Raw genomic sequence first — 13,710 nt, 5'->3', positions numbered from 1 at the left:
TATTCACAGCCCCATGCAATCATTCGTCATACCATTAGATCTACAAACAGGAATGCCAGAGCTGAACGGACAGCTTCAGAAATAAATTGTATGTGTTTGGTATACATTTTCAATTGGTGGTCTCGGAGGGTTGAGCTGGGTGTTCTCGTGGGTCTTACTGGAATAATAAAATTTCAGACTAACTGAGGCTACATGCTTTAACATATCAGAATACTTTTAAAATAGAGGTTGTTTCTCTGGTTTATAATGGAATTTTCTTATTTTTTAATTAAATGGTGTTTACTTACTAATTACAGAGGTAATATATGTTCATTGTAGAAAATTTGTAAGAGGAAAAAAATAGAAAATTAACATTGCCCATAATTTCATCACCCAGCACCAACCCACAGGTAATATTTTTGTTAATTGCCTCCATGTTTTTCCATGTATGTTTTTACATGGCTGAATTTATGCTATGCATAAATTTTTTACTGAACACAGAAGCATTTCCCATACACTAGTCTGGCCCTCCTTTTTTCATTGAGTTGATACACTGTAGTTGAATAGTTTCCGATTGTTGGACATTTGGGTTGGTTTCAGTTTTTTTAGGTTACTAGGAGAGGTGTATCTTTTCTAAAATGTCTACTTAAAAGGGGAAATTGATTGTTATTCTGTAAATTAGTCATTGACAAATATTTGGTATCAATGATGTTTGTCATTTTAGCCACATTAATTTAGAAGAACAGATTTGCAAAGAAGTTCTAGGTATATTGACTTAAATGTATACTTGTTTCAAAAAAGATTTAAAGAAGTTTACAATAAAATAAGATATATAAACCCTAATGAAGGAATATAATTTATTAAATGTATAGACTAATTAGAATTATTGTAGATGAACATTTTGTTGAAGTCTAAGTTTTCTTAAACCAAGTATTTCTAGCTTTCTGTATACAGCTTTGGAAATCTAGGTCAATGGGGAGTTAGAATGTCCTTCCTATATCAGTTGATTCAATCAGGCCTTTTCTTAGTTAAACCAGTAACCGGAGATCTTATCTCTTTGCTAATCCCAGATTGCTGATACTTCTTATGCTATCTTCTTATATAATCCCAAGTAACTCTCTGGACTTCAAATACCGTACAGAAAAGTAGCAAAGTTGCTCTTCCATTATAAAGCCATCTTCAATGGCTTGTATAAATATTCAATTAATATAGTCTAATTTATCTATATTTTCTTCTATGACTTTTGGGTTTTGTGTCATATTTAGCAAGGCCTTCCTGATTTTAAGGTTATAAAAGAATTCTATTATTTTTTTTCTTGTATTTTTACAATTTCACTGTTATAATATTTAATAGTTGATATACAGTATTAATTTATTTGGTAAGATGCATGAAGTTTGTATTCAATTTTAGTTTCTTTTCACATGACTACCCATTTGTCTACTAATTATTAAAAACTTAATATTTTTACTAATGGATTTGACATGCTACCTTTATGATGTACTAAATGACCATATATTTTTTTGGATTCTTTCCAGAAATTCTCTTATTGCATTATTATGTCTAGTCATGTGCGAATAGCATAATTTGATTATTATGTCTTTATAATACCTGTTAAAATCGTTAAGACTAATTATCCTCCTACTCCCCTCACTCTACCTCCCCCACCTCTGTTATGATAGTTAGCTATTGTATTCTCCCCACATAAACTTAAGAATCAGTGTATCTAGTTAAAAAAATTCTCAGTGTTTTTACTGAGATCTCATAAAAGGTCATATACTAACTTTGGGAGAGTCGACACCTATAAGATAGTCTGTCTTCTTAACTTAAAATAGGCTTTTTCAGAGGTAAGTAAGTTCAAGGCTTAGTTCTTTCATGAATGACCAGTGTACTAATGTCTTCGTGGAGTAAGCTCTGTGCTTTAAGTACCAGAAAAAATTTGGTAAAGTTGAAGGTCATTTTATTGGTGATTTATCTTTAAATTTTCTTGAATCTTCTTTTGTGTCCATCAAGAGTATTTTATAGCTTTGTTTTTATTTGTTTAATAGATTTTATATACACCTAGTTAGTTCTATTCTTAGTTTTTTGTTTCATGTTTAAAATTTGAGCTGGTAACTTACATACAGTAAAATGCTTAGGTGTACTGCATGATGAATTTTTATATATGTATACACTCATGAAACTGATTTTTGATCTGGGGATTAAAAATATAGAACATTATCAGAATCTCTGAAGGCTCCTTTCCTTATGCTCCATTACAATCGATGTCCTTCTTTCTTCATATCCTCTTGCCCTTTCCATTGCCCAGGCTAATCTCTGTTCTGATCCTTTATCACCATAGATTGGTTTTTAGCTGATCTGGGTCTTCAGATAAATAGGATATACAAAATGCACCCTTTTTGCTTGGTTTCTTTTGCTCAACATTATGTCTGTGGGAGTAATTCATGTCATGTATAGCAATCATTGTTTTCATAGTAATCATATTTCATTGTATGATCATATCATAATTTATCCATTCTTTGGTTGATGGGCATTTGATTTGTTTCCAGTTTGGGGCTATTATCACTAGTATAAGCATCCTTTCTGTGTATTTTTAGCGGACATAGTAATTATTATGAGCCTGGCCTAGTCTGAAACCAAGGATAAATGTGTAGTCCAGCAAAGTCAGGTTTCTTGACGCCTTGCAATGAAGGAAAACATACACCAGAGGAACTATGGAACATCTCATTAAACAAAGGAAAAGAAGAGTTACAGGGTTTTTTCTTAGGCTTTATTTATTTTGAGATAGAAGCAAGTGTGAGCTGGGGGAGGGGCAGAGAGAGAGGGAGAGAGAATTGCAAGCCCACACTGTCAGTGCAAAGCCCAACGTGGGGCTCAGTCTTACAGTGAGATCATGACCTGAACGGAAATCAAGAGTCAGACATTCAACCAACTGAGCCACCCAGGTGCCCCAAGAAGAGTTAGAGGGTTTTGAAAAGAATAAAGTTCAAGTGAAATGTGACACTACAAAAAAGGGATGTGTATGAAAGAGTGAATATCAGGTCTAATACCATGAAAATTGACCCAGAGGCCTGTTTTGGAAACTTGGAATGTTGTATTGGGAACTCCTTTATTTGAAGATTGTATCTGTTTTCCAACTGGTTATGGTTTCTATTCTGCTTCTCGTCTGGTCATTTTTTTATTATATCTTGGACGTTGTGGTGCGACACTGAGTGTCTGGATTTGGTCCTCTTTATCCAAAAGGTGTTTAAAGAGTTTCTTAAGTGGTACGTCAGCTTGATCCTTTTAAGGCTTGTGACAGGTTTTACCAGGATATTCAGCAGGCTTTTTCCTCTGGTTAGAAATTCAACTATCTTTCCTGGTACTGTGCGATCACCAGAATCTGCATTTAGCTCAGCACTCCTCTGCTAGCTGTTTTTGACGTACTTTGTATAATCTCGTGTTTGCTTATGGGCAACTTAGTATTCAACCAAAGACTTAAAGAGATCTCTTGGCATATTTCTGGAGCTCCTCCTTTATGCAGTTTTCTTATTTCTGGCACTCTGCCCTTCAAATTCCAACTACCTAAGCAGCTCCAGTCTTCAGTCTTTGTTTCCAACACCCAGTGAGGCTGGTACTCTCTCTTTGGATTCCACTTTCTTGCGTCCTAGTTTGAAAAGTGCCTCCAGGCAGAAAGCCAGAGTGAATGTGGATCTTGCCACCATGTATTTCCTTTCTCTCAAGGACAGTGCTGTGGTATCTGTTAGCCACTGCCTCAAAACAATTGCTTCACATAATTTATGCGCACATACATGTAACACCAATGTATTAGTTGTTTAAAGCAGAAGGAGAAATACAATTCCTGTTACCGTATTATGGCTAGAGCCTACATCATCTTACAGAGATAAATGAGTATGTATAATAGAAGACCTCCCCATCTTTGTATTTTCATACACCAAAGATGCACCCAAAGGTACTGCTGGTATTTTCTCTAAAACAAAACAACTTCAGGTCCCATCTACCACATAAAACAATGATACAGCATTCTTTGCCATAGTTATGGCTACAGTAGTTTTAGAAGAGTACTTTTCTTATGTGTTAAAACATCTTCAATGTTTATGAAACTCATTTTCTCTAGGAATTTCTTTTTAAGTATTGAAATTTGCTTGTTATATAATTCTTATTATTAAAGAGTGATATTTTCTCTTTCTTTACCATACTTAACACACTTGTGATTCATCTCTAGACCTGGTTGCCAGTATTTCTGGTTGTGACATAAAAAACTTTAGCTCATCTCTGTCTCAAATGAGTTGAAGTAGTGATTTCGAGTAGTGGTTTTGAGTTAAGATGTTTTTTATTTATGTTAAGAAATAAATCACTAATAAAGAGCTTTTTATTTTAGGTTATTTTTGAAAAGTAGATACTGTGTTTTATGAAATGTCTTCAATCTTTCTTTGGAAATTTTTATGACAATGCTTTTATTTAATGAATTATATAAGTACTTTGTATTACTTTACAAATCTTGTTTTAGGGATAAAGACAGCTGGATCCTTTTTGAAAATGATTTTTTAATGTATTTTATTTGCCAAGATTGTATTTGGGGATCTTGCATCTCTATGCTGCAAGTGTGTTTTTTTTTCTCTCTTTGATATTTTAGTCATTAGATTTTACAGTTTTAAAATTCTGTGTACTTTATGAGTAGATAATAAGCTATCCTTTTCTCTGTTTTAGAATATTTCATATAAAAGAGTAGGCCAAATAAAATATACATTGAGCAAAATATAGTATTAAATTTCTGAATTCCATTGTAACATTTAATTTAAATAATGTTTGTTCTTTTTAGATAATTATAGGTAATTTGGGGAGGTTCATTTCTGCCATAAAGTTGTAGCCTTAGAACAGAGTGTGCAGCCTAGACAGGGAAAATCCCTTAGTCACCATTAGTTTTCTTAGTCACCTACTTTGATTAACTTTTTTAAATCTCATACACAAAGAATTTACTAAGTAGATTTGTAGTAAGCTACCAAATTGTTACCTTCTTCTGGTAAATATAAAGAAAGGTACTCTTGCAGTAAAAAAGTGAAAAAATTTTGTCTTCTTTCTTCTTTCCCCCTTCCCCTCTCCCCTATACATATGCTTCTTGCTACATTTCTGAAATTAACCCTTTAAGATAGAGTTTGTGAATATCTGTTACATATTTTGCAGTTGACAAATTACAGTTCGAACCTCCTCTGAGAAAAGAAACAGAAGCACGGGATGAAATGGTAGGAATTATTACTTCAGAAGTACTTTACACATTAAAATTTGAGAAAACTTACAGTCAGGTAAACTTTGACTAAGGATCAAAGTTATATATTCTTTCAAGCATTAATTTTGATACTGTATTTCACATATTAAAGTTTGAAAAAGCTTATAGTTAGGCATATTTTAACTAGAGTACATTTTGTAATATACCATTTTAACCATTCATATTGACCTTTCTGAATCTTTTGAAGGAGTTACCTGAAGTTATTAAATATATGGAATTTGATGTTGAGCTTTAAGCTCTAGGATCTTTTTTTCTTACAGACTCTGTTAGGTTTGTAGTATATTTTTGCATTACCTTACTGTTTTTGATATTTATTTGTTAATATAGCTTCTTTTTTAACCATTGCTCTTATATTTCGAAGTTACTGTTTAGTTAAACATTTTCTTATCTAAAAGGAAAAAGTAATAAATAGAGCAAGGTATTATCAGAGTTGCCTAGATGTTACCTTAACATTTACTTTATTTTTAAGCTTCGGTAAAGTATAATTTTTCGAGGAATTGCCTTCTGTTAATGGATCTCTTCATTCTTAACATTTGGAAGTAGTACTCTTCTTACTGTGTATATTGCTATATATATAATTCAAAGTTTCTATGCCAGTGGGGAAAAAATAGTAGCACCAATAAGTTAATGATAATTTAATAATATGATGTTTCGTTTCCCACACTAATGGATTAGTGATGCAGATAATTCAGAGTTATGTTTTTCTGTTTATTTGGAATATACTAGCATTGGTAAAGAGGGCTTGTCACACTGAAACTATATTCAGTATGTTTATGGAATTTCTTAAGTTTCAGTCAACAGATAATGAGTCATTGACCTAAATATGTCAAATGGCAGCAAATCTAACTGGAGATTAAAAAATTGATTGAAAGCCAAGATGATTAACAATCATGACAATGAATATTTTCTTGAATCAAATAAAATGATTAATATCTGTTATAAGAGAACATTTTAAACTATTTTTACCTTCACAGGGAGTGTCATCAGACCCAAACTTTGTATTACAATGGAATCCTTTTGTTGATGGTGCAAATACTGGCAAGTAAGTTGTTTGCTAACTTAATATTTTACTTATATTTTACTTTATATAGGAACAGTATTGGGTGGGAACAATTTATTCTAATAAGTTTTAATTTTCATTCTTAAAAAAAATTGTGCTCTGCCTCATATCAGTGTAAAGCTTCTGACTTTTTAATTGCCAGAAGGCATCATGTGTTGATAATTAAGGTTTTCTTCTTTAAATTCAGCTTAGTGGATGTAATGTTAATTTACTGAAAGATGAGGTACATAATGTCATGGGAAAAAGTGCTGTAGGAGTCACAAAGCCCCAAATCCATTCTGCAGTATAGTTACTTATATTCTAGACCTGTCTTCCCTCAACAGGTAAGTTACAGGGCCGGCCCAGATGTTCCAAGCCTGTGCATTGGCTAGAGAGGTCTTTGGAAGTATAGATCTCTGCGGCCCCCACATTCAGCTTATAGATCTGGGGTTGGCACTCTATGACCTATAAGTCACATCTGGTCCACTGCCTATGTTTTGTACAGTCCACAAACTAGATTGGTATTTAGATTTTTTAATAATTGAAAGAAAATCCAAAGGAGAGTGATACTTCGTTATATGTGAAAATTATATAAACATTTTAGTGTCCATAAGGAAGGTTTGTTGGGATACAGCCATGCTTATTAGTTATGTATTACCTATGGCTGCTTTCACATTATAACAAAGAGTTAAGTACTTGTGACCACTGTATACACTAAAGTTTATATTTACTACTGTCTGGCCCCTTACAGAAAAAGTTTGCCAACCCTTGCAACAGAATACGGTCTTTGGGACTCGAATCTCAGAATCCTAAAAGCTTCCCAATTGATTACAATAACTCTAGATAAATAAGCGTATGGAACCAGTGAGCTAGATCAGTGATTCTTAAGTTTTGATGTGCCTGGAAGATCACCTGAAGGTTCTGATTCCATAGGTCTAGACGATACATATGGAAGTTTCAAGGTGATGCCAATATTGTTGATCTATGTACCCCACTTGGGCTAGCAAAAAGGGTTTGATGATATGGCCACTTGAATCTATGATTCACAGTGGCTTCCAACTCTAAAATTTGGAATCTGTTTTTTTACTAAGTTTAATTTTTATTACATACTAAATATGCAGAGCATAACCATAAAGTAAAAAGACTTTGTATTCATTTTATACAAATCTGTTTTATAGTCCTGCTAATATACTTTGACATAATGAGGTCTTAGGTCTTTCTATAGGTTTTAAAAATTCTCTTTATCATGATCTAAAGAATGTAAACAATTTTAATGCACATTTATTAGAGTCCCTATTTTATGTTACATTTACTACCATCTGAATTGCATTTTTCTCCTTGTGTTAGATCAACTTCAAAACGTGCAATACCACCTCCCCTACCTCCTAAGGTGAGCGACTTAAAATTTTTGAATAAATCCTTTTTTTAATAATAAAATAATTAAAAAGTAATTTCATTGAATTTGTTCAAAATTCTCTTAAATATGCTTTAGATAAATACAGTTTTTTTCAAGAGGGGATTACAAAGATGTAAAATATATATTAAAAAACTTCCTGAGAAATACAATATTTTAATAGCTATAAGAAAAAGGTAAAAATCACATACTCATTTGAGAAAATACTTGACTACATGAAGAGGAAACAAAGAGTTCATCATTTACAGTCCTCATTTAGTATGGCAATTTCCTATTTCAATGGAGTCATACTTCATTAAGTCCTTGCTTATTCCTGCTTATTAAATATTTTGTGGATTGTTTACATAATTTTATCAGTTTAAAATTATATCAGTTTTGGCTTAGGGATGATTAAAAAATCACATGGCAAGTTCTTAGTTGTGTTGGGACAGTAACTCTTGTTTATTTTTCTTAATTAGCTTAGTGAGTTGAATTACATAGCAAAAAGAAAAAATCACATACCTCCCCACCCCCTAAGTCTTAGGTGGGTAATGATAATGAAGTGTTACTGTTTCATATCCAAATTTATTAAAGTACTCTTATGTCTTATTATCACAGCCAAGGATAAACAGCTACCCTGAAGACAACCTCCTAGATGAAGAAAAATCATCAACTGTAAAACGTTGCCCTGATTCAGAGAACAGAGCTCCCCAGTTTCTCAGAAGACAGAGTAGCCCAAGTTGTGGTCCTGTAGCTGAGACTTCCTCTATTGGTATGGCTAGCAGTGTCAGCAGTCCTGGAGTGCATACAGCTAGATACTGTGATCTGGGTAAATAAATCGAAGTGAAAACTGAAAAGAAAGCCATTTTCATATTTTAAAGAATGTCTTTGGTCACTCTTTTAACTGTTTAAAGCTTTCTGAAGTTACTTTAAAATTCCACGTGGGCAGACTATGAATAGATTCACTCCAAGTGAACCCTGATTTGATTTCTTAAGTAATATGATACGTCTTAGAATGATGAATGGATGTTCCTGCCCTCCAGAAGTTCAGGATCTGTAGCAGAAGTTACACTCTATGGGTACCTGTAATATTAGACAAGACAGCTTATATAAGTGTCTCATACAGTAATTAACTATAGTAATAGAAGATGAGAAATTTTTCAGGAAGATAAGGATAGGGAAGAAAGTGGGGGGCGGGGGGCTTGCAGAGCATTAAAGTGGATGGATCCTTCATTAGTGGGAGCCAGTGCTGACAGGCATGCCTGATGAGCAAGAAAGAATGAACAAATGCACTGACAACCTGGATTGTGTTGGAAGTATACTATGGGAGAAGTGTGAGCTTTTGAAAGGTGTATACTAGGAGATAGGACTAAAAAGGTAGATTGGAGTTCAGTTATGAAAGGCCTTGAATATATCAGGCCTGAATATCTGAATATCAGATTTCATTTTTCTCACAATATGGAAAGACGTTTGTTGTTTACATGGATTAAGACCACTGCTAGAGATGCAATGCTACCTCTATTGAACCTAGAGAACGGCACTGAAGATACTTTAACTCATCTGCCAGTAGAGAATATTTCCCAGTAAAGGATCACCCAAATGGAAAACAAGTATTGGGGGAAAGGGAAAATTATTTTTCAAGGAAGGTACTTATTTGTATGTTCATTCAGCTTTAACCATGATTCTTTTTAGGAGATGGTGATGGTATTTCAAAACTAATTAGTGAAAATACAGAAGGATCAGCACAAGCACCCCAGTTACCACGGAAAAAGGACAAGCGAGATTTCCCGGTAGGCATAACAGGCATTTGGTGATTAGTTGTAACGATTACCGTGTTTATCGTAGAGAGGCAGTGTCTGTTTTGGTGGGCAGGGGGCATAGTCTCTTTAATTCAAGAATTAGATAACTAAATTTCCAAATGTATAGGTGTTTTTTTTAAGGCTTAAGAGATCTTAAAGCATTAAAAATTATTTTTCCCACAGAAACCAGCCATCAATGGCCTTCCACCCACTCCAAAAGTGCTGGTAAGGAATATTTTTATGTGAACTACTTGCCAATTTTCATCTCTTTAGAAGCAGCAGATTTTTTATTTGCTGTCAAGTATCTTGAGCTATTGAATGGAAGGATTCATAAAATACAAAGGCATAAATGCGTTTTGATACACCACGAATCAAATCATGTACCCTAATGTGAGTGAGTTGGTTAGAACTTGGAAAGTTTTGCTTTTTGTAAATATGGCAGCTGGGTTCTCAGAGTAGCCTTGAAAGGCCAGTTTAACTTTAATGTGATGATATCAGTAGTACTGTGTCCTCTTCATTATATGGGTTAAATTCCTTTCTGCCCCTGAAGCCATTTTCACATTGAACTATACACAGTGAACGGGGAAGCTTATCTTAGTGCTTGTTCTCTGGCTCTCCGAGGTGGTTCAGCCAATCATATGAATGGGATGCTTTATAAATTATACCTTTTTATTCAGTAAAAGTCTAATATGTAATGTAAATATTAGTCTTTTTGTCTGCTTCACTATTACAGAGTAACACTGCAATTACAATCACTGTGATGTTGCTCAGTAATATCATACATTATTTCACATTATTAAATGTTAGTCCTAAAGATAAGTGGGGACTTAAAATTCCTAAAATAGATCACTGACATATGTAGATGTTTTGGTAAATTTGTTATTTTTGCCCTGAAATAGATTACACAAGGCAACAATAGGAGACTCTATTGTTAGAAGTCGTTAAATGATATCAAAATAGGAATTTTGGTAATGAAACCATAAACATATGCAAGTAAGAGTGAATTTAGCATTTTGTAATCTTAGCTGATTTCTAAGAATATATAAAATTACATAATCAAATAAGTCAACATTTCTTTCTTTATAAATAAGATGGGAGCATGTTTTTCCAAAGTTTTTGATGGCTGCCCTTTGAAAATTAATTGTGCAACATCTTGGATACATCCTGATACAAAAGGTAAAATTTCTGAACTTTTTTTTTTAAATGTTTATTTGAGAGAGAGAGAGAGAGAGTGCGCGCCTGCCCGCACTTGTACATGTACATGTGAGCTGGGGAGGGGCAGGGAGAAAGGGAGAGAGAGAATCCCAAGCAGGCTCCCCACACTGTCAGCGTAGAGCCCAACAGGGGCTCTGTCTCACAAACTGCATGTTCTTGACCTGAGCTGAAGTCAAGAGTCGGCCACTCAATGGACTGAGCCACCCAGGTGCCCCTGAAATTTCTGAACAAAATTATATACACCTCTAATAAAATATTTATTATGAAAAAAGATATTTATGGTCAGTGAACTGAAGTTATTTAAAAATATTACTTTAGAGACTAAATAGTATAGATACCTGCAACAACCTAAATTGGTAGATAAGAGTTTTGGTTTAACCTTTAGAATTTAAGAGTATATGGGAACTGTTCTGATTAAAGGAGACTGAATAGACATGCCACAAGTGATTGCAACCATAATTAGGGATTTTCTGTCATATAAAAGGACAATACTGGGACAGTCGATAATCTCAATCAGTGAAGTCATTACAGTAGATAATAGTATTGTGTCAGTGTTAATTTCCTGATTTTGAACATCGTACTGTGGTTATATAACACTTCCGTTTTTCTTTTTTTAAGATGTGCACACTGAAATATTTAGGAATTAAGGGGCATCATGTTTGTAACTTAAACAGCTCAGAAAAAAAAATGTGTGTGTGTAGAGTGAAAAAAGGATAAAGCAAAAGTGGTAAATGGTAATATTTGTGGAATCTGTGTGAAGGATATTCAGGAATTCTTTGTACTATTAAAACTTTTCTATAAATCTGAAATTATGGCAATATAACAAAATTTATTTTTAAAAATTTATACTGTATGTTTTTAAAGTGAGGAAACCTAATACATAGAGGTAAAAATTTGGAATCAAATAGACCTGGGTTTGAATTCCTGCTCTGTCATTACTATATGACTTGAGAAAGAAACTTTACACCTCTTTTCTCAGTGTGATCATTTTACAACATAAATACTGTTACTACTCACCTCACTGCAAGGAAGGAAAAAGCCTGCCTACCTGAGTGTCTGGCAATAAGCAAACAGAGTAGGCAAAAAAGGGTGTTCAGGAAATGTTTGTTTCCACTTTAACATAATAATATAGACAAGTCATATAATTATCTGCTTTAAATGCTACTGTTAGAAATATAACAAAAAAAAAGTATTTTTATCAGTAAAGAAATGGTTTTTTGTGTGTTTGTAACTTTTTATTTTGATATAATTTCAGACCTAACAGAAAAGTTAGAAAAATAGTGTAAGAAACTCCTCTATACTCAGAATCATCAGTTATTTCTATTATTTATCTATATGTGCATTTTTTTTCTGAATTACTTGAGAGTGGCTCTGTGTACTTCATTTTGTATTTCCTAGGAACAAGAATCATCTCTTACATACCCACAGTACAATTGTGAAGATCAGGAAATTTATCACTGATTTAATACATAGTCCATATTTATTTATTTTTTGATTGAAGTATAGTTGACATCACAGTCCATATTTAAATTATTGTCTCAATAATATTCTTTATTGTCTTCCCCCTTCTTTTTTCCCCAGTCCAACAACATCTAATTCAGGATCACAGGTTTTATTTAGCTACCACAACTGTTCAGTCTCCTCACGTCTGGAACAGTTCTTCAACCTTTCTTTGTGTCTCTTGATCTTGACATTTTTGGAACTATCTATTTTGTAGAATGTCCCTTAATTTGGGTTTGTTGATGAGTCCTCATACTTAGATCAAGTAATGCATTTTTGGTGGGAATATGAAAGAATTGTGCTCTTCTTAGTGCATCGTATCAGAAGGTACATGCTGTCAGCTTGTCCAAACACTAGTGATATTAACGTTGACCATCTGGTTAAGGTGGTGTTCACTAGCTTTCTCCACTGTCAAGTGACTATTTTTCCCTTTTTAATTAATTAGTATTTACTTGATAAGTAATATGGAATACATTGAGACTATATAAATATCCTCTTGTTCATCAGACTTTAACCAACTGGTTTTAGCATTTATTGATTGTTGACAATCCACTGACATCCACGGACAATTTCTCTTCTTTTCCATTTATTTATGTACCTATATTAGTTTGAACTTATGAATTTTATTCAGGGAGTTATGATCTATTAATATTATTATTTATTTTAGCGCTTAAATTGTCCCAGAATTTTTGAGCAGGGAGAGTTCCTATGTTCTTTAGTTTAATGTTTGATCACTTCCTACCTTTCTGGCACAGGAAGATTTCTAGGCTCATCTTACACTTTTCTTGCCCCAGAATTGGAATCCATCTTTTCTCCAAGCAGCCATGGTTCTTTCTAGTGCAAAGTAATATATTTAGGAACCAAGATCTGGACACTAGGTATGCTCATCGTTTCTGGTGTGTCATGATTTATAATTTCTATTTAATTTATAGTGTCCTTCAAAGAGTATTTGAGATACCTGGCAAAAATACAGTTACATTGAAAAATCTTAAGATATGACAATTATGTTGAAAGGAAGGATTATATAAGATAAAGCTAGAGTGAATGAGTAACAGAGAATATATCTGCTTTTAAAAATAAGATCAGAATTGGAGAAAAATGTAAAGAAGATGGCATGAACTCTAGAAAATAATTTTTCTTCGGATGGGTGGGTGGCCAGCTAACTCTCAACACCATTAAAGCACAGAGCCATTTTATTTAATTATTTCAGAAAATGATAGTAAATTCTGGTGATTTATCTTAACTGTTTTAGATCAGTACATTATTTTTGGAACTGAAGATGGTATTTACACATTGAATCTCAATGAGCTACATGAGGCAACGATGGAACAGGTAATTTAGGAGTTTTAACTCAAGAAATTAGTGTGGGTGTATTGGGTAAAAGAAGTCTTGTAATTTTAAATCAATTTTTATGGGCTTCAGTTGTAATGTTTATGATTTAAATATTTAAGGAGATGAAATTGTATTCTTTACATGTTCACATTACAAGATTTTTTTTGTA

General features: G+C 33.3%; 1 protein-coding gene across 4 annotated transcripts in view; it reads left to right on the top strand.

The window, feature by feature from the left end:
- The window catches only part of MAP4K5 (mitogen-activated protein kinase kinase kinase kinase 5), a 110,066-nt gene that overhangs the window by 75,936 nt on the left and 20,420 nt on the right, over nt 1-13,710 (top strand). For 3 of the 4 annotated variants that reach the window (XM_019451855.2, XM_053889401.1, XM_053889402.1), the window contains 9 exons: nt 10-88; nt 5,161-5,219; nt 6,238-6,305; nt 7,650-7,692; nt 8,314-8,524; nt 9,388-9,485; nt 9,678-9,719; nt 10,586-10,670; nt 13,462-13,541. In XM_019451855.2, coding sequence (XP_019307400.1) covers nt 10-88; nt 5,161-5,219; nt 6,238-6,305; nt 7,650-7,692; nt 8,314-8,524; nt 9,388-9,485; nt 9,678-9,719; nt 10,586-10,670; nt 13,462-13,541 — 765 coding nt within the window. The remainder of the gene's footprint in view (nt 1-9; nt 89-5,160; nt 5,220-6,237; nt 6,306-7,649; nt 7,693-8,313; nt 8,525-9,387; nt 9,486-9,677; nt 9,720-10,585; nt 10,671-13,461; nt 13,542-13,710) is intronic. The other variant, XM_053889400.1, reaches the window with a different exon arrangement.

The sequence above is a fragment of the Panthera pardus genome, unplaced genomic scaffold, assembly GCF_024362965.1.
Source record: "Panthera pardus isolate Hobbes unplaced genomic scaffold, ASM2436296v1 HiC_scaffold_24, whole genome shotgun sequence".
In the NCBI taxonomy this organism is placed as follows: Eukaryota; Metazoa; Chordata; class Mammalia; order Carnivora; family Felidae; genus Panthera; species Panthera pardus.
The sequence above is the reverse complement of the archived record's forward strand: the minus strand, read 5'-3'. Positions and strand labels throughout refer to the sequence as shown.